This window comes from Microcaecilia unicolor, chromosome 2 (assembly GCF_901765095.1).
Source record: "Microcaecilia unicolor chromosome 2, aMicUni1.1, whole genome shotgun sequence".
Classification (NCBI taxonomy): Eukaryota; Metazoa; Chordata; class Amphibia; order Gymnophiona; family Siphonopidae; genus Microcaecilia; species Microcaecilia unicolor.
The window spans coordinates 103401799-103422975 of record NC_044032.1 but is presented as its reverse complement, the minus strand read 5'-3'; the positions used below and the strand labels follow the sequence as shown (position 1 = coordinate 103422975).

General features: G+C 41.6%; 1 protein-coding gene across 1 annotated transcript in view; it reads right to left on the bottom strand.

The window, feature by feature from the left end:
• Positions 1-21177, bottom strand: part of ZSWIM6 (zinc finger SWIM-type containing 6) — a 338014-nt gene that overhangs the window by 75228 nt on the left and 241609 nt on the right. Inside the window, exon 5 of the mRNA XM_030193168.1 lies at positions 5159-5338. Coding sequence (XP_030049028.1) covers positions 5159-5338 — 180 coding nt within the window. The remainder of the gene's footprint in view (positions 1-5158; positions 5339-21177) is intronic.

Sequence of the window (21177 nt, the reverse complement as noted above, 5' to 3'; positions counted from 1 at the left end):
TGCCGCCCTATGCAGCAAAGAACTCTCCCTATCAGAGGCCACGGAGGAAAAACATACAGTAGCTGTTGCTCCCGTCATGGCTGGAGAAAAGCGTCCAATCCTGCGGATCCTGGTTGCTGTTTGCGGCTGAAGAACTGGGGAACTTTGGCATTGCAAGTCATGGCCATGAGATCCATTACTGGTCTTCTCCAACGTTGACAGATCAGCCGAAAAGCCGAGTCCGACAGCGTCCATTCCGCTGCGTCCAAAAGAGTCCGGCTGAGAAAATCCGCTTGAACATTGTCTTGACCCACAATGTGCGCTGCCGACACTCTGAACATGCTTTTCCGCCCATATTAGAAGACGAGACGCTTCCACTGCCAAGGGAAGACTGCGAATGCCCCCCTGCAGATTGATGTAGGCCACCGTCGTGGTGTTGTCCGAGAATACATGAACCGCCTGCCTCAGCAGAAGGTCCTGAAAACTCCGCAGCGCATTCACGACTGCTCGCAACTCCAGACGATTTATCGGCCAAGTCCCTTCAAGAGGGGTCCACAATCCCTGGGCTACTCGATGAAGACAATGGGCTCCCCAACCCACAAGGCTGGCATCCGTCACAACTACCACACAATTGGGAGATGCCAGAGAAACACCCTTCTGCAAACTGGCTGACCGGAGCCACCACGTGAGACTGTCCCTGGCCCGGCTCGACCAAGGAAGGCGTTGTTGATAATCCAGTGATGTCGGCGACCATCTGCCCAAAAGGGAATTCTGAAGAGGCCGCATGTGAGCCCTTGCCCATGGAATGACCTCCAAGGTCGCCGTCATGGAACCGAGGAGCTAAACATAGTCCCACACTCGGGGAGCGCGACAACTCATTAAGGTCCGTACCTGAGAAAGCAATTTGATCCTTCACCCCTCGGGAAGAAACATCTTCCCCTGCTTCGTATCGAATTGCCCTCCAAGATACTCCAGACTCTTGAGTAGGAACCAGATGACTCTTGTCCATATTGACCACCCAACCTAAGGATTGCAACACCGTAATCGGTCGGTGACCACTCGACTCTCCTCTGCTGTCATTGCCCGAATCAGCCAGTCGTCGAGATATGGATGCACTCGAATCCCCTCCTTCCGCAGGAACGCCGCCGCCACCACCATGACCTTGGAAAAAGTGTGTGGGGCAGTGGCCATTCCGAAAGGAAGGGCCCGAAACTGGAAGTGCTGACCTAGAACCGCAAATCTGAGAAATCTCTGATGGGGCTGCCAAATGGGAATGTGCAGGTAAGCTTCTCTCAAATCGAGAGCCATCAAAAACTCACCTGGTTGAACAGCAGCCATAACTGCCCTCAATGTCTCCATGCGGAAGTGACAAACCCACAAAAACTGGTTTACTTTTCTGAGATCGAGAATAGGCTGAAAAGTCCCTCCCTTCTTTGGAACCACAAAGAAGATGGAGTACCGACCTGTGCGCCTTTCGAGAGGAGGAACAGGCACGACAGCCCCTATCCTTAGCGGGTCTCGCAAACACTGCAGAACTGCTGTCCTCTTGGCCCACGATACACAGCGGAACTACAGAAAAAAAGTCTGTGACGGGAGAGAAGAATTCTAGCTTGTAACCTTCTCGCACCACATCGAGGACCCACTGGTCTGAAGTAATTCTGGCCCACTCTGGAAGAAACAGAGAAAGCCGACCACTGATCTGCTCTCCTCCCGAGTGGACCTGTGCCCCATCATTGGGAGGCCCGAGAAGGAGCCCCCTGACGAGAGGGGGGTCCAGCCGGACGCTTCTCACTGCAAAAGGAAGAATGCTGCCCAAAACGAGGACGCTGAAAGGCTGCGTTGGACCGCCATGGGCGATACCATTGCGTCTCTCTGAAACGTGACCCCGAGGCTCCCTGCCTGGAAGTAGACTTGGGTCTATCCTCCGGAAGATGCTGAGATTTGGAATCCCCCAAATCTTTAACAATCTTTTCTAGGTCTTCCCCAAAAAGCAATTTCCCTCGGAAAAGCAATTTAATGAGCTGTTGCTTAGAGGCCATATCTGCGGCCCAATGACGAAGCCACAGAAGATGACGAGAGGAAACGGTCAAGGCCATGAGTTTGGCCGAAGCACGGACCAAATCATACAAGGCATCCGGCCAAGTACGCCAGCCCAATATCCATCAGCGACATCTGAGGAGTTCCGGGCATATCAGACTCCGAAATCGAATCCATGACAATGTAGCCAACTGAGACAAGCTCTAGCCGCATAAGAACTACAAACAGAAGCTTGAACTGTCAAAGCAGCCACCTCAAAGGCACGTTTTAAAGAGGCCTCTAGCCGTCTGTCTTGCATATCCCTTAAGTGCCACACCACCTTACATTGGAAGAGTAGTCTTCTTAGTGACCGCCGTCACCAGGGCATCCACCCTAGGTAGAGCAAACTGCTCTAAGCAGTCCGCTGAAACCGGATACAGCCTGGCCATAGCCCTGGCTACTTTCAGCCCCCCAACCGGATCCATCCACTGGGCCGAAATCAACTCTTCAATAGCTTCATGTACCAGAAAGGCCTTAGAAGGTCGTCTGGTACTAGCCATCTTGGGGTTGACCGCCTGAGAAGCCACAACCTCAGGGTCCTCTATATTCATGGCTTCCAGTGCCTGAGAGAAAGGAGGCCAACTCCTCCTTATGGAAAATCCTCACAGCGGAAGAGTCCTCCGGTTGGTCAGTGAGGACATCGTCCTACACGTCCTCTACCCCCATCTGCTCCGAGAGAGCCACCACAGAGAAAGCTGAATGCGACCATATGCAGGACCCCTCCTCAGACCCCAAAGAAAGCCTAGGCTTTTTAAGGGAGGAGAAATCCTCTGGGGAAAAACCCAAAATCTCTTGGTTACTCCCAGACCCCCTGAGAGAATCAAAGGCCGAAGCTGTCACAGCCACGTGAGGGGGGGGGGGGGGGGGAGCCCTTTTCAACAAAATCGCCTGATGGAGTAGCAAAATAAACTCTGGCAAAAACCCCATCCCTGCAACGGAGGTCACAGCCATGGCACCCGCACCACCGCCCACAGTGCCTACTACTACTACTTAGCATTTCTATAGCGCCTTGTAGCTCAGACAAGCAGGCAACAGAAAACAGGACTCGGACAGCAGAAACACAAACCTGCTCTCAGCAAAAACACACTTCCCTGTGCTTCCCTGTTTCTCTCTCTTTTTTTTTTTTTTAGTGAGGAGGCAGAAACAGACAGGGAAAGAAAGAAACAGCAAAAGCCTGTTCAGAGGGAATTTGAGGTGTAGCAGGGACCCAGCAACTGCGTATGCTGCCAAAGGAGACACCACCAGTCCACCACCCCCGGCTCAAACTGGCCACTGGCCCAGGAGCACCCTCAGAGGCCTTAGGCCCAGGAGCTGGAGAAAAAGCTGCCCACCACCTGCTGAGATAGAGACATACTGAGAAAGGAGCTGGCCGTCTGGCATCACTGCCTTTAGTTTGTTTATCTCCACCTGCTGGTAGGCAGACTTAACCCACTAGTTCCTGAATTCATCTGCTGCAAGTGACAAGGAATACAGGTTACCTGGAACCATCCAGAAAACCCCAATGGTGAGGTGAGATATGTTCTCTCTTGCTCACTCCCAGAAGAACAAGGAAGCAACCCTAACTAATTGGCAAGTTGTTAATGGCTCATATTCTATAAACACTTCCAAACATTTTTATAGTACACTACCAGTCTTGACCACATCCTGAAGCAACAAATTCCACAACTTAATGGTACACTAACTGAGAAAATACACAAAACACCTCATAGCCCTCCTATGTGACAGAGTAAATTAACAGGTTCCTATTCACTTATCCTGCAGCACTGAGGACTTTATACACCTCTACTCTATCTCCAGTGGTTTCTTCTCCAAGCTGAAGAATCAGCTTCCTTAGCTTTTCTTCAGAAAGGAAGTTATTTTACACTCTCCCTCTTTGCTGTAGTTTATCCACATTAAGGAAAAGTCAGACATGGTAAAATGATGCACGGGTGGACGAGCATTAACAAAATGCAAGCATTCTTAAATCCTGAGGAGGAACAAGTCTTCCTCAAATAACTTGCACTGATGCTCAGAGATCCAGGAAAGTTCAGTTCCTTTAATACAGCTCTCTAATCCACTATATAGAACTTACCAGGGAGCAGAACAAGCTCAGCCTGCCTTCCTCAGAAGGGAACCCAGAGGCATTACCTCAGCACCTAAACTTAATTTCAAAGTTTAGGACTAAGACTAAAGGGTAGTGCAAAGTACTAAGGAGAAATTAGTTCTAACCTGCTAATTTGCTTTCCTTTAGTCCCTCTGGACCGGCCCAGAACGTGACTGATGGGTTGTATGCCTTCCAGCAGGTGGAGACTGAGAAACACTGACTCTAGATAGCCAATAAGAGCCCTGGTCAACTACAGAAAGATCTAGTATTCTCAGTCTCCAGTAGGAGGAAGGTGGTAAGCCCTTTGATCTCTTCTTTATTCTACTTTTTCCTCCATCTCATTCTGGGCTGCTCCGAAGGGATGCTAAGGAAAGCTTATCTAGCTTCTCTAAGGCATGCAGGACATCCCATTTTTAGGATTCTCGGTGAGGAGTGTTCAAAGATAGCCTGATTGACTTAGCAAGGTTGACAACTATTTTGGAAGAGGTTTCTCTTACCCTCTTAGAAACAAATATTTTGGAGTTGGTAAGTTCAGACTACATTTAGGCTTGTTCCTCTGAACAAATAAGGACATATATAAATTATAGTAAAGTGAGTCTTCAAATATGTCTTGGGATAGCAGTAAAAACTGTCGCTGGTTGACAGAGTTCTTGAAATACAAATAATTCCTGAAACTTAATACCAGCATGAAACATGTCTATGAATCAAGACGACTACTACTCAGGTTATTTTCCTTTATAAAGAGAACACCAGAAGTCAGAACTAGAAACAAATATTTTACTGATCATAAACTTAGTAAAAATTAGGTTTTCTATGTATATAGACATATTTTTCTAATTTTCTTAAAGCCTAAATTTGGAACTATACTCAGTGAAATTATACAGTTGTGTATTATGTGGTATTAAGTTTGAAATATGCCGAAATCCCAGTGTTTGGATGACAGGCCAACATGACATACAGGGAAAGATGAATTGTGGCATTTACCATGTTGTTGATTAGAGCCAAACAATATGGGCTCACCTTGGTTGGCATTGGCACCCTGAGGCAAGGCATTGGTTAAATTGGGCAGCTCATTTCCATGGTTTCCATCTTCCCAGGGACAAACATCAACACTGTTCCATTTTTTCAGCTGTTTCAGCCAACTGGACTTTTGCTCAGTCTTGCAGTGAGGATTTAAGACTATGCACATCCACAAAGCACCTTATTTAATAAAAATAAAACAAACATTTGAGGAATACAACATACATAATAAAAAAAGTGTCTCTTCTTTCAAATACTGCTAATGTAGTACTTAGTCACTGAACATCTTTATTCAAAAACGAAATGAAAAAAGTTTTAAACTGAACTAAGGGAATTGCTGTGTTATTTACATAAGAAAAAAAAATGGTCAGGCTAAGTAGCAATTCTCTGAAACTAGCTGGATGAAACATCTTAAACTTGTTTGCTATTTTATTCTCCCCATCTTATTAAATAATATAATACAAGAATGTTTCTCAAAGCAATGACTCAATATATATTTTCTACAGGCTATTAGCTAGTAGAATGAAAATGATAATTGTAAAATTCTATAGCAAGTGATACACTAGAATTCACTTCTATTGCCTCATCTTTAATTCCGAAGTGCATAGAACATTTGTCAGTCAACTGGTTAAATGTCAAAGTTAAAGAAATATGTGATCTTCAAATTTACTTTCACAGTAGTATATATTTTTGTTTCTGGTTATTTTGTTTGCTTTCCTTATGCAGATCTGAACTGATCATATTATTGGACCACATACAAAATCTCTACCCAAAGACTTCTTAAAAAAACAATATGACACAGGTCTGAAAATCAATAGGAGTCTTTTGAACCAATCTCTTGATTCATAATCAGTCTCTAGCATATTTTTCCAGAAGACTTTCACTATGTCTGCAAATCTGTCTTATAGAGGGCAATTTTATAACAGGGTTCCTGGTTTGAGAGGGCAAGTAGGCACCTACTTAAAGCCAGGATCTCATTCAAGCCATGAACCTTTATATTTCAGATATTACATGGACTGGCTCCAGATTATATGAACCATTTAATAGAAATATCTTCACAAATCCTTCCTTGGATCTAGGGATCCTCATATTTTGTCCACCAAATTTTAAAAATGTGGTATATAAAACAGTACTTTCTGCTGATCTCACGTATATTGGAACCAAATGTTGGAACTCTCTCCTAAAATCTATTAGATTTCATCCTAACTACTTAAATAGAGGAGTGTAGTAGCCGTGTTAGTCCACTCTTAAGGTTATCAATAGAAATCAAACAAAATAAAACATGGAAAAGAAAATAAGATGATACCTTTTTTATTGGACATAACTTAATACATTTCTTGATTAGCTTTCGAAGGTTGCCCTTCTTCGTCAGATCGGAAATAAGCAAATGTGCTAGCTGACAGTGTATATAAGTGAAAACATTCAAGCATTACTATGACAGTCTGACAGGGTGGGACCTTATCAAAACATTTCCTACACAAGCACAACCTCACCTGAAGAAACTCATACCAAACCAACCTGCTGTGGGCTCATTCTACATGCTACCCAAGATCCACAAACCGGGAAACCCTGGCAGACCAATCATATCAGGTATTGGCACACTCACGGAAGAAATATCTGGATTCATAGAGGGAATTCTGAAACCTCTCATACACAAAACTAACAGCTTCATACAAGACACCACAGACTATCTGAATAAATTGAAAAATATCAAGCAACTACCACCTAACACCCTTCTGGTCACGATGGATGTAGAATCACTATACAGCAACATTCCACATGCGGATGGCATAGCTGCATGTGGAAGACTCCTAAAAAAATCCACACTGGACCATCAATACTCACCAGAAACTATTACAAAATTAATCAAATTCATTTTAACTCACAACTACTTCCGCTTAAACAATGATATCTATCTGCAAATAATGGGCACTGCGATGGGCACCAGGACAGCACCCCAATATGCCAACCTTTTTATGGCTGAGCTGGAAGAGACATTTCTGAATATACACCAGACCAAACCTCTAAAATACTACCGGTACATCGATGACATTTTTATGATTTGGACGGAGGGTGAAGAAACTCTGAAACAATTTTATTCTGCCTTCAATACATACCATCCTACAATTAGATTCAAAATTGACTACTCCCCAGAAAAAGTCAATTTTTTGGACACCACGGTCTCAATCAGTGATGGCTGTATACAAACATCTATATACAAGAAACCCACAGACAGATGCACCTACCTCCACAACTCCAGCTTCCATCCTTCACATACAAAAAGATCCATCATTTACAGCCAAGCCACAAGATACCACCATATCTGCTCTGACCCAGGGGACAGAGACAGACACCTTAAAAGCCTGAGTGCATCCTTCAAACAGAAAGGCTACAACCCCAAAATAATCTCCAAGAATATTGCCTCCTCCCTCAAAACACCCAGGGAGAATCTGCTACAGTACAAGGAGAAAAAATCCACAGACAGAATTCCCCTGGTAGTGACATACAATCCAGAGCTGGAAAAACTGAGGAAAATCATAAGAGATCTACAACCTATACTCCAGGAGGATGAATTACTGAAAGAGATATTCCCATCCCCACCAGTACTGGCCTTCCGACAACCACCCAACTTAAAACACAAGCTAATCAGAAGTAAACTGCCATCACAGACTGAAAAGGAACAGAAGGGCACACGTCCCTGTAATTTATCCAGTTGCAAACTATGCCAAAATATTTCACAGGACCCCACAGTTACCCACAAAGGAAAGATATTCAACATAAAGGGATCTTTCACTTGCTCATCTTCCAATGTGGTATATATCATTCAGTGTAAAAAATGTAACGAAGGATGCTATATTGGAGAAACAGGCCAGATGCTTAAGACAAGATTCAATTTACATAGACATCACATGAACAATACAGCCAGTAGGGCCCCCACCACGGTGGGACAGCACTTCACAGAACCAGGACAGTGTACCAGTGATTTCACAGTGAGAATTCTGAAAGGTAACTTTAAAACCATACAAGAACGTAAGACCTTTGAAGTCAGAATGATTGAATATTTTAACACCCAACAGAAAGGACTTAACAAGGATCTGGGGTTCCTAGCCCATTATAAACCATAAAGCTGTATGTCTCTGTTGATCACCCCACCCCTCACCTATCCACACCCATCCTGTTAGAATATCAATGATATGCTTTGATGTCCCCATGCATACCTCCGACCCACCCCCATCCTCCCACCCTGTCAGACTGTCATAGTAATGCTTGAATGTTTTCACTTATATACACTGTCAGCTAGCACATTTGCTTATTTCCGATCTGACGAAGAAGGGCAACCTTCGAAAGCTAATCAAGAAATGTATTAAGTTATGTCCAATAAAAAAGGTATCACCTTATTTTCTTTTCCATGTTTTATTTTGTTTGATTTCTATTGATAATCCTAACTACTTACAATTCCGAAAACTGCTAAAAACTCATTTTTTCACCAATTCATTCCAGAATTTAATACATTAGTTAATATAGCAATAGCCAGTTGATAATCTTGTCTCTCTTCTGTATTGCGAATCTATCAATATTTATAGTTTATTTGCTAATCTGTTACTCTCAACCACTTCATCATACTTCACTATTGTTGAAATTCAAACTCTCTATTTTTTAATCTAAACTGTAAGCCACACTGAACTTGAGCTTGTTTTCAGGATAATGTGGGATATAAACATCATAAATAATTTGGTGCTATTTTATACAGTTGTCCGTGTTTTTATAAAACACTAGCATAAATAGCATAAATCACGCCAGCCTTTTAGGCATAGGAATTTGCACTGTGGGGCACATGTATATCTCTATGCCTAAATTATTCAAGTATATACATAAATTTTCCATAAATTAGTGTATTTTACAAACTACGTGCATATTTGCAAACTATCCACGCCCCGCTCAAACTGTCCCAGTACACTGCTACAAACAAAATATACACTCATGTCAAATTAATTTATAAAATACCTATAGAGTGGTTGGTTTCTTCTTGGAAGAGAAGGATGATGTAACTTCACTGTGCAGGCCTTTAGCAAAGCTCACAGAAAAGCAAGCAGTACAGAAAACTGGCTATCAAACTACTGTGTTACTCAGCTGAATTCTGTGGTGAACAAAGGCTTCAGGTCAAGTTTCAAACCCTGAAAAGGGGGATCCCTTCATCCCAAACTCCTGTTCAGATACAACAAGCTCCTACAGACAGGAGAGTGTTACTGTACAGGAAGATGTCAATTCCCTTTAGCACTCTCTCACAGGGTCACACTAAAAGGCTGGGCCCTGGAGGGCTTAGCATGGAGAGCATGGTGCACTCAGGGCAGTTTAAGTCACAGAAGGGAGACAAGTCAGGCCCAGGGAAGGAAGAAACCACCCTCTAACGTAAGATATCAGAAGTTTCCCCAAAGATAGGAAAAAGCTTCTTATCTGAACAGTGGGAAACTCTGAATTGTGGCTTTGCAGAAGCACTGCCTTGCTTGTTTGCACTGCCTTGCCTTGTTTGTTGCTGTCGAGTTAATGCACCATGTAAAGTATATAACTGGAAAGAAAATCAGGCCCTGGTTTTGCTTCAGAACTACTAAGTTAACTGTCTCTGCATGCAACAGATGAGCTGGAGGTTCTCTTTTACTATACAATAAAACATTTTTGTTTTTATTTATTTATTTTTTTTACCCATGCTTTGGCTGCATTCGTGAATACTACTATGCTTATGCTACTACATACCATTAAGAAAACACTGTTGGCCGAGCTGGGCAATGTAGCTGAGTAATTTGTTTTATAGATCTGTATAACTAAGCTTTCCTATGCACCTGGTCACTTGGTTATCCCTATAGTTTTACAGCCCTTTACATACATGGCAAAATAAAGGATCTTTCAATGCTGCTATGTATGACTTCAGCTGATATCAAATCAGACCTACTGGCCAATACTTATCAAGCTGTTTCTCCACCCAATGTTTAAATCATCACCAAAGCACTCCAGAAATATGCAATGGAAACCAACACTTTAAGACCAGATATATATGCTTTTATTTCACCCATGAAAAGACAATAATGGCAGTACTTTGTCTTAAGGCAGAGTCTAAACATGGAATTATTTTTTATTTGTTACATTTGTACCCCACATTTTCCCACCTATTTGCAGGCTCAATGTGGCTTACATAGTACCGTAAAGGTGTTCGCCAGTCGGTTGATAACAAATACAAGGTTGTATTGTGGTCAAATGAGGTAGGTGTGGGTCAGGCACCGTGAAGGTCGTATGGAATGAAGATTGTATATTGTTCAGTATGATCATTGGTTGAGCTGTGTTGCTGGACGTGGGGATTTACGTTGGATTGGTGAGGTAAGCCTTTTTGAAGAGGTTGGTTGTTATTGATTTTCTGAAGTTTAGGTGGTTATTGGTTGTTTTTACAGCTTTCGGGAGTCCATTCCTTAACTGTGTGCTTACGTAGGAGAAGGTGGATGCTTAAGTTGTTTTGTATTTAAGACCTTTGCAATTGGGGCAATGTAAGTTTAGGTATGATCGTGATGATCCGATTCTGTTTCTGGTTGATAGATCTATGAGGTCTGTCATGTATCCTGGGACTACGCCGCAGATAATTTTGTGGACTAAGGTGCATATTTTGAAGATGATACGTTCTTTGATTGGGAGCCAGTGCAGCTTTTCTCGAAGGTGTTTAGCACTTTCGAATCGTGATTTACCAAATATCAGCCTGGCAGCTGTGTTATGGGCAGTCTGGAGTTTTTTTGCGAGTTATGAAAACAAAAGCACAGGTCAGTGAAGGTTTTTTGAAGGTGGTACCTCAAACGTGAAACTGCTTATGGCAATTTAAACACGTTACAGGCAGTTGCTGGTGATCTGACAGCACAGTAAAGGAGAGGAAAGTCAGGAGGGAGTCATTAAAAGGAGATCACTAGGAGAAGGCAAGAGGAAAATACAGCGTTTTAAGGTGGGCCCTTTTGTTAATGCAATGATGTGTCAAATCTTTGGTCTGGTTTTGTTAAGAGTGGTGGCTTTAGGATCTGGTTTTACAGCATGTTGTAGGCGAGAAAATAAATTAAAAATCAGGAGTACCCCATTGTCCAGATAACTTGTAAGACATTTGGAAAAAAACAACAACCTGTGTAGGGCATTCTGTCACTCATTGATATGGATTTCTTGGTGACAATGTAAAGACGTGTGAATTTTAATATATATTCCATAAAACCTATTTATAAATATATAAGATGCACATGCAATTCTTACTGATTTTACCAAGACCAATTAGCTGACATTTATTCAGTAGCCAATTCTAAGTTGTACATGCAGATCTTGCCCATTAAGACTTCAGTGGCATTCAATGGGATTAGATTTAACCTAATTACTAAACAATGGCAATAAAAGTAACTGGAATATCTGTTAACCTTTATCCCTTTTGGGGAACTTTAAAACAAGTTGATTTCTGATGACACTTCACAAATGTATACAATCAAGTCAAATCATGTGGAAAGGGACAGCTATGAATGCATCAAGGTCTGCCATAGCACAATTTTCATATACATGTATGTTCTTTTTAATCACTTGTCTCTCTATGGATGGAACTTGGGACAATACCATGAAGGTGCCACAGTACTATTTAGCAGCACTAAGTATGCATTTTACACAATCTTCTGAACATCTGAAAGAATCCTTGAAAGTCTGCAAAGCACCCACCTCCTCTCCTGCAATCATTATTTTAAAAACACAATTTTTCTAAGAAAAAACAAAACTGGTTGCCATTCAAATTTATTGGAATGAGTAAAGAAACCACCACAAAATTAAACTACTGTCACAGATTTTATCTACTTCATTCAATAGCTCTGTTGAAGGAACCAGTTACATAGGCGCACTCTGTCCTTTTCAAAAATGACTAAGAGCTGATCTATGCATTCTGCATTCACAGAATACACTCTTAACCAGCATCTGTTTGTTTTTAAATCACAGAATCTCTCCCTCTTACCCACCCCTACAGTGTACTGTTTCCTGAACAAATGTGCATCAGAACAATATGCTGCAAGATATCTTAAAATCTAGGCAAGCAATTGTGCGTTTACCAAAAGGACCATTATGGAGACAAATCAGACCTCTGGTTACCCTAGATCAAAAACTTGCACACAAAACATGAGGTATACAAAAGCAGCAGAATAGCTTTACTAAAGGATGACACTGCTGAAAATAGAAGCGAGAAAGTGTGGTGTGGTGGGGAGGGGAGTTAAAGTGTATTTTAAAAAGCCAGCTATGAGGAAGGGGGTTTATTTCACTATAAGAGTGCAATAGTGTACTCAAGAATGTCAATGCAAATCACATGTACAAAAGCTACTTTAAAGCTGAGATGGGTATCAAAACATTTTAATGTGCACATTGTTTCCAACTTAGTAACATAGTAGATGACGGCAGAAAAAGACCTGCACGGTCCATCCAGTCTGCCCAAGAAGATAAATTCATATGTGCTACTTTTTTTATTTGTACTGTCCTCTTCAGTGCACAGACCGTATAAGTCTGGCCAGCCCTATTCCGCCTCCCAACCACCAGCTCTGGCACAGACCGTATAAGTCTGCCCAGCACTATCCCTGCCACCCACCACCGGCTCTGGCATAGACCGTATAAGTCTGCCCAGCACTATCCCCGCCGCCCAACCACCAGCCCCGGCACAGACCGTATAAGTCTGCCCAGCACTAGTCCCCCCTCCCAACCACCAGCCCCAGCACAGACCGTATATGTCTGCCCAACCTAGCCCCGCCTCCCAACCACCAGCTCTGCCACCCATTCTAGGCTAAGCTCCTGAGGATCCCTTTCTTCTGCACAAGATTCCTTTATGTTTATCCCACGCATGTTTGAATTCCGTTACCGTTTTCATCTCCACCACCTCCCGCGGGAGGGCATTCCAAGCATCCACCACCCTCTCCGTGAAAAAATACTTCCTGACATTCTTCTTGAGTCTGCCCCCCTTCAATCTCATTTCATGCCCTCTCGTTCTACCGCCTTCCCATCTCCGGAAAAGGTTCGTTTGCGGATTAATACCTTTCAAATATTTGAACGTCTGTATCATATCACCCCTGTTCCTCCTTTCCTCCAGGGTATACATGTTCAGGTCCGCAAGTCTCTCCTCGTACGTCTTGTAACGCAAATCCCATACCATCCTCGTAGCTTTTCTTTGCACCGCTTCAATTCTTTTTACATCCTTAGCAAGATACGGCCTCCAAAACTGAACACAATACTCCAGGTGGGGCCTCAACACCTCTTTTCTTCTGCTGGTCACACCTCTCTCTATACAGCCTAGTAACCTTCTAGCTACGGCCACCGCCTTGTCACACTGTTTCATCGCCTTCAGATCCTCAGATACTATCACCCCAAGATCCCTCTCCCCATCCGTACCTAGCAGACTCTCACTGCCTAACACATACGCCTCTCTTGGATTTCTACACCCTAAGTGCATCACTTTGCATTTCTTCGCATTGAATTTTAATTGCCAAACCTTAGACCATTCTTCTAGCTTTTTCAGATCCTTTTTCATGTTTTCCACTCCCTCCGGGGTGTCCACTGTGTTACAAATCTTAGTATCATCCGCAAATAGGCAAACTTTACCTTCTAACCCTTCGGCAATGTCACTCACAAATATATTGAACAGAATCGGCCCCAGCACCGATCCCTGAGGCACTCCACTACTCACCTTTCCCTCCTCCGAGCGAACTCCATTCACCACCACCCTCTGGCGCCTGTCCGTCAACCAGTTCTTAATCCAGTTCACCACTTTGGGTCCTATCTTCAGCCCATCCAGTTTATTTAAGAGCCTCCTGTGGGGAACCGTGTCAAAAGCCTTGCTGAAATCTAAGTAGATTACGTCTATAGCACGTCCACGGTTCAATTCTCCGGTCACCCAATCAAAGAATTCAATGAGATTCGTTTGGCACGATTTCCCTTTAGTAAAACCATGTTGTCTCGGATCTTGCAACTCATTTTCTTCCAGGAAATTCACTATCCTTTCCTTCAGCATCGCTTCCATTACTTTTCCAATAATCGAAGTGAGGCCTACCGGCCTGTAGTTTCCAGCTTCTTCCCTATCACCACTTTTGTGAAGAGGGACCACCTCCGCCGTTCCTCCAATCCCTCGGAACCTCTCCCATTTCTAAGGATTTATTAAACAAATCTTTAAGAGGACCCGCTAGAACCTCTCTGAGCTCCCTCAATATCCTGGGGTGGATCCCATCCGGTCCCATGGCTTTGTCCACCTTTAGTTTTTCTAGTTGTTGATACACACTCTCTTCCGTGAACGGTGCTATATCCACTCCATTCTCAAATGAACTTTTGCCAGTCCATCGTGGTCCTTCTCCCGGATTTTCTTCAGTAAAAACAGAACAAAAGTATCTATTTAGCAAATTTGCCTTTTCTTCATCATTATCTACATAGCGGTTTGCAGTATCTTTTAGTCTCACAATTCCCTTTTTAGTCATTCTCCTTTCACTAATATACCTGAAGAAATTTTTGTCACCCCTTCTTACCCTTCTAGCCATTTGTTCTTCCGCTTGCGCTTTCGCCAGATGTACCTCTCTCTTGGCTTCTTTCAGTTTCCTCCGGTATTCTTAATATTCTCACATAAATTATATATAACTTAAAAATTAAAAAAACATACTACAATCCATTTAGAACAGATGGAATGGTAGTATAGAAGGTTTATTTATATATAAAAAAATGTAGGGGCCCTTTTACTAAGCTGTATAGGCGTCTACGCAAGTCAATTTTGAACTACCACCCATCTACCACGTGGCCCAGGCGGAAATATCATTTTTTATGTGCGCCCACTAAGCGAGCCGGGAATTTTCCAGTGCGCGGCGCTAAGTGGGCAGTAATCAGCATTGTACGTGCACAGACCATTACCGGCCAGTTAACGCGCGAGACCTTACCGCTAGGTCAATGGGTGGCAGTAAGGTCTCAGGCCCAAAACGGACACAGGTGAGCTGAAAAATGGACCTGCGCGTGTTCAATACACACACCAGCGCAAGCCATTTTTTTGGCGCACCTTAGTAAAAGGACCCCTTAGATTGACAGAATATGTACACATATACATAGTGTACATGTATACAAACACATCCTACACTCTTATACCACTAGAATTCCACTCTTACCATAAATAGCTAGTATCAAAAAAAAAAATTGCCTTCTGTTAGGATACCTTAAAATGAAAGTACGTGTAAAATTAAAGAAGGAGATTATCTACATGAGACTTCAAGACAATACAGGTCCTTTTCCAGATGGTGAAGAATGGGTACTAGAGAACTCACAAACCTCAATTTTTTAAATGTAATTCTTAAGGGACTCCAGCATCCAGGGAAGACAAGAGAGCAAACCCACTACATGCACAGCTATACATCCACAACAAATACAGCCCATGTTAATGCTTCAGGCACCCATTTTAAAATACTATTTTACTCTTTAGTTCCAAATGCAATAAAAAGGAAAACAAATGTCTTCTGCTTACTATTTTCTAGCTATTATACAAGAAATCTGTTATAAACTACCTCAGCCACTCCTACTGCCTAATGAGATGATTTTATTTCAGAATGTGAGAGTGAGCTCCTCTAACAGTTATTTTACCACAAAAGAATATGCATTATAAAGGGCTCAATTGTACCCAGAAGAAAAAGATGGCATGGTTTTAGATTCAACTTCCCTATAAAAGCTGAAGATCGCTAATAACCTGTACAAATCCAGCAGCAAAAATCAAGATATATGTACCCTCCCAAAAAAAATATTAATGCGATGAAAGCCTGACATGATGCTAAGGTGGACTATCCAAGATCTGTATATGATTCCACTTCCTGAAGAAAACATGTCATGCATTGGTTATAATTGGATATGAATTCTGCTAGGGCGAGGGATGCACCTTATATATAGAGGGCTAAATGAATGTCAATATTACCTTAATTCAATTCAAATTAGGATTTGTATACCGCCAAAATCCCCTTACCCCAGTTCAGTGTGGTTTACATCAATTAGATATATAGCTTAGAACAGCAAATAAGTTATAAGACAGAACAACAAATAAGTTGCCCGGCTTTGAGCAATACAAGAGATCAAGGTACAGATATGTAAGAGAAGAGAGAGAAATAAGGGCCATCAGACCTGTGCAACATTACATAATAACGGAACCAGAAATGCACAACGTTCCTCAGACCTTTTGTGATAAATGAATACAAATTTAACTAAAAACAATGGAAACAAATTGCTGAAAATATATGCAAGATACAGTATTTAAAATTGCCAGAACTCCGATTAATGGCATTTTCTGTGTATACTTCCATGGTATCGCAGGTTACATAAAATTCAATGACGAACCACATTTGGGTGACAGGTTGTCCGCCCCTGGTGAAGCATTGTTCATTTTGATTAAACAATCAGCTTCTATGAAAAGAGCAAGTGCTGCTTCAGGAGTTTCATGAATAAAGTAGGAATAGCTGAGAAAAGGCCTAGATTCCTGTTTTAGCACATTGAATATGTCTCACACAGCAACCATGTAGGTTAAAATCTTACAAGGGAACAGCCGAGAGGTGAACAAGAACATAATAGCAGCCATACTGCTAGTCCATCTAGCCCAGTATCCTGTTTCCAACAGTAACCAATCCAGGTCATAAGTACCTGGCAGAAACCCAAATAGTAGCAAGAATACATACTACCAATCCCAGGGCAAAAAGCGATGAGAGGATACTGTAACTGCAACACAGAACAGCTGACTGTGGACAAGATGGCTCACATCAGTATAGAACACACCTTGGCAATACAGACAAATGCAGATTCTGTAGCGCAGAACTGGAAACGGTTGCACATCTGATTGCTGGAGGTGACAAGCTTTCAGAAGGCCTGAACACAGCTAGGTATAATAAAAGTTAGCACAGATCATCCACTGCAAACTATAGATATCGCTGTAGAAGAACACTGGGATTGAGACCTTTACAGAATTACAGAATGAAGAAGCTGTAAATCTCCCACTATGATCATCCTAACAGATAAAAACTCAATGCTACTGTAGAGAATGGGACATTGAGTTAAGGGATAGATACAAGATAGCAGCGTTTAATAGAACTGTCTATACCAAGTGACTACTCGTAAAGATACAAGGAGATGCAAACAGAGACCAAGAAAATGCAGCAGAAAGGTACTGAAACAGTCGCTGTTGTATTGGGTACCACCTGCTTGATTAAAAGCCTCTCAAGTGCATCTTACACATATGTTGTTTGTATATAATACAGCCTATCAGAAGGAAGCTCTCTTTGGTACTACGCAAATGTTAACAGTACCAGAGGTGCATTTGAGAGATTGAGATTACACCTAACATTCTTGGTTTATAAGATTCAGTTTCATTCGTTTCCCCCTCCCCACCAATCTGAGAGCAACTAGCTATAAGAGAGTAGAAATGTTTAGAAAATATAGGTTAACAATACTAAATTCTCCACTGCATTGCTTACACTCTCCCACCAACCACTAACATTCAAGAACATAGGAAAAGCACGATTGCTTTGAAAAGGATTCTCCAGATTCTTGTCAACAGAGACCTGATGAGAAAAGGAAAAGAATGCTCCATACACCCACCTATTGATTTTGTTAAAATTTATCTAGAAATAAAGCAACCAACCTGCTCTTTCAGCAAAAGGCAGCTCTTAAGACTTATCTGTTCTGCCTTGTGTTCTCAGACTAGGTGTGGGCTATAGCTGTCTCCAGTGAATTAGGGACATAGTCTTTTTCTTTTCTCTTTGGCTCCCAGGAGCCGTTCCTTTGCTGATTCTTATGATTTCATTTTATTGGTTCTCTCTCGGACTATCCAATCATAGCATTCCTTTTTACGTTCTCATTTTTAGTTTTGTAAACTGCTTTGTTGTATTCTGCATTAAAGAAGATTTTTTTAAAAGTACCAGATAAATAATAAATAGTCCTGATACCCACAGAGCAGCATTTTCTGTATCATTGCATTCCATTTATTTAATTTCATTTAACAAATTTATGACCCACCAACTTGCCACAGTGTCAGAGTGAGGTACAAAAAAACAATGTAGTTGTCAGTCTGTTTTATTTACTGAAAAACAGGACTACAGTGTATCAGAAAGTGCTAAGGTGGGTGTCTCAAAAGATGACCTTGCTCACACATCAGATACATTTACTCAGCACAAATGCAGCAGTCAAAGTGTAAAATGATTATTTAACTCATTTTTTGTACTCACTGAGGAATACAAGATATAGGAGGAGACACCCATTCCCTCTAAAGAAGCAGAATATTGTTTGGTTTCTAAAAGAACTGACTTTACTACTTAGGGTCAAGTGAATAAAGATGTTCTTACCTACCTAAACTAAGAAGTAAAAAGGTTTAGTTCTGGTTGAAGAGAGAAATAAATTGGCGGGTAATTTTATAAATTACTTTTTGAACATAATGTGACTATATATGCATGTAAGTGGCCTGTTATAAGTTCTAACAGCATAAGAGTACATGTATTAACATGAGTACTTTGCTGGTAAGTGTGTACAGTGGTGGAGTTTGGGCAGAGCATGGACAGAGGTAGCAAGTACGCAGATAGATTATAAAATATGTTAATTAATGTGCACTTCATCTACACTCATTTACAATGTCTGTGTCTAAAACATAGAAGTGATTTCTGCCACTTAAGTTAATATTTTACAAAGACACAGGAGCCTATGTGTATTTGTAAAATGGTACCTAAACAGGTGCCTTCATGCCCTCAGACCAGGAGTCCAAAGTTCAAGGTTACAGTAGCCACAAGTTGTAACAAATCCACTTGCTCTTCAATGATGCAGGTGACACTGCTCACATCAGAGTGTACAGAGTTAGGCACTTTACATAAGCCATAATACTAAAATACATATTGAGGTAGGTGATTTTTTTAAAGCCCTCTGGCCTGTAATTAGTATCAGTCTGTGGACAGGTCTTACAACAGGCATAAGGCAAACACAGGACAACGGAGCCTTTGCATTCATACTGCACAAGGTAAGTTATTTCTATTTCCTCTGTCGTAAATGTGGAACTTAATATTTTATGTATATTTGATCTAGTAAGCAGGCTGTTACAGCGAGCAGTCATGGACACAGCAGAGTTAAAGATATGTCCTGCCTGTCACCCCTTTCCCCATTGTCTGTCTCAGGGTCAGAACATTCATCCATTGCCAACTCCCTCTCATCCACAAGACTTCTGAATTCAATAAGGAATACATTCTAATATAATATAACCAGAAAGTCCCAATGGAACAATCATCCAATTAAACCAAGGGATTTCAACCCAGCCCTCGGGGCACACTTAGGCAGTCAAGGTTTCAGGATATCCACAATGAAAATGCATGAGATGAATTTACATACACTACCTCTACTGTATGGAAATCTCTCTCATGTATATCCTGAAAATCTGATTCCCGCAGGTGTGTCCCAAGAACTGGTTTGAAAAACACTGAACTAAACTGTTGGGGACCTACCTGTTAACCAAATGACTAAGGCAAGCAAAACTTCTAAGTACTGTTTTGTTCCTCATTGCAAGAACCAGCCTTCCCTCTAAACGAGGGGGAAAAAGATCTGCAATATTTTTGTACAGCACGGGGGGATTTTCTCTCCCCACCATTATAAAATGGTTAATGCACTTCAGTTTCTTTGAGAATCCCTATAAGAAGAAGCTGCTAAGGGCGTTATGCTTCTTCGGAGAACAGAATGTTTCATTTTGCTCTAATTCATTCTATTACTGAATTAAACTTTGATGTATTGGTCTTGACAAGTGGTTCATGCTGATCGTAGTGTGTATGATAGTATAATCACTCCCCATGCGTTTCACACTGGCTGGCTGATTAATGTGATAGATTCCGATGGCATTCGGGGGGGGGGGGGGGGGGGAGGGCGCGAAAGGGATCATACTGCTAGACTTCTGTATGCTAGGTTGTATTAGTTTATGTGGGGAATGAGGAGAAACAAAGAGGATGACCAGAATGCTATAAGAAAATGAACAAATCTTCACTTCAACTGTTTTTTTTTTTTGTTTCACTTGAAGTATTAACCCCCCCACCCAAACACACACACAAAATGTAAATAAGGCAAATCAGATATCTATTTCCTTTCTAATACTTAGAAACAGATTTAATCATTATTTGCCAGAGAATGAGTTCAATGGTTTTAATTAGAAGCAAAAAGGTGGTTATACCAACACACATACACCTTCAGTTCATTTTAAGAAGTCTACCAGTTTCAAAATTGCCTTTAATTAAAATGACGTGTGATCACTGTGAATAAGTCACAGGTTCTGTATTAATTTGGGCAAAACCCACACCCTTTCCAACAAAGCTGAGAATTTATTCATTTCTCTCTCCAATTTAGAAAATCTGCATTTATCAAGTTTACATATTTAAAAAATAAATAATCAAGACAAGGTCAAATCAGCATAAAAGATGAAACACAATCATAATAAACTAAGCTGGAGTTTCCCAGTTTCTTATAATTAGAAATTTTGATGCTGACCAAGTCAACATGCAGCGGGAAGAGACTTTTTGGATGACAACACATGGGTACCGTTAACCTTTAATATAAATTGCATCAAGCAGAGAAAGCACCAAAGCAGAATTAAATAAAATATCCACAAGGGGTTTAAGCAATATAATTACTGAGCAAAACTACAAAGAGAAGAAAGGAGTGCGATGAAGAGGTAAAGTAAAACTCAGCAGCACGCGTACTAAAAGGAATAAGGAAACAAATGTTATGAATGGACCAAAGTGCATTTGTAAGTCTTGCTGTTCCAGGAAGGACAGAACAGATCGAAACCATGCCAGCAATGGGCAGGCAGGGAGAAAAATATCTGCTCGTGTAATGTATGTGTTGACATGCTGTTGGGTTTCATCACTCTACCAAGCCGCAGACACTTGTCTTTGATTCTTCTACCTGACTGCTTTCATCAGATTAAGCATCTGGGATTTAATTTAACAGTTTCAGCTTTATTAAGC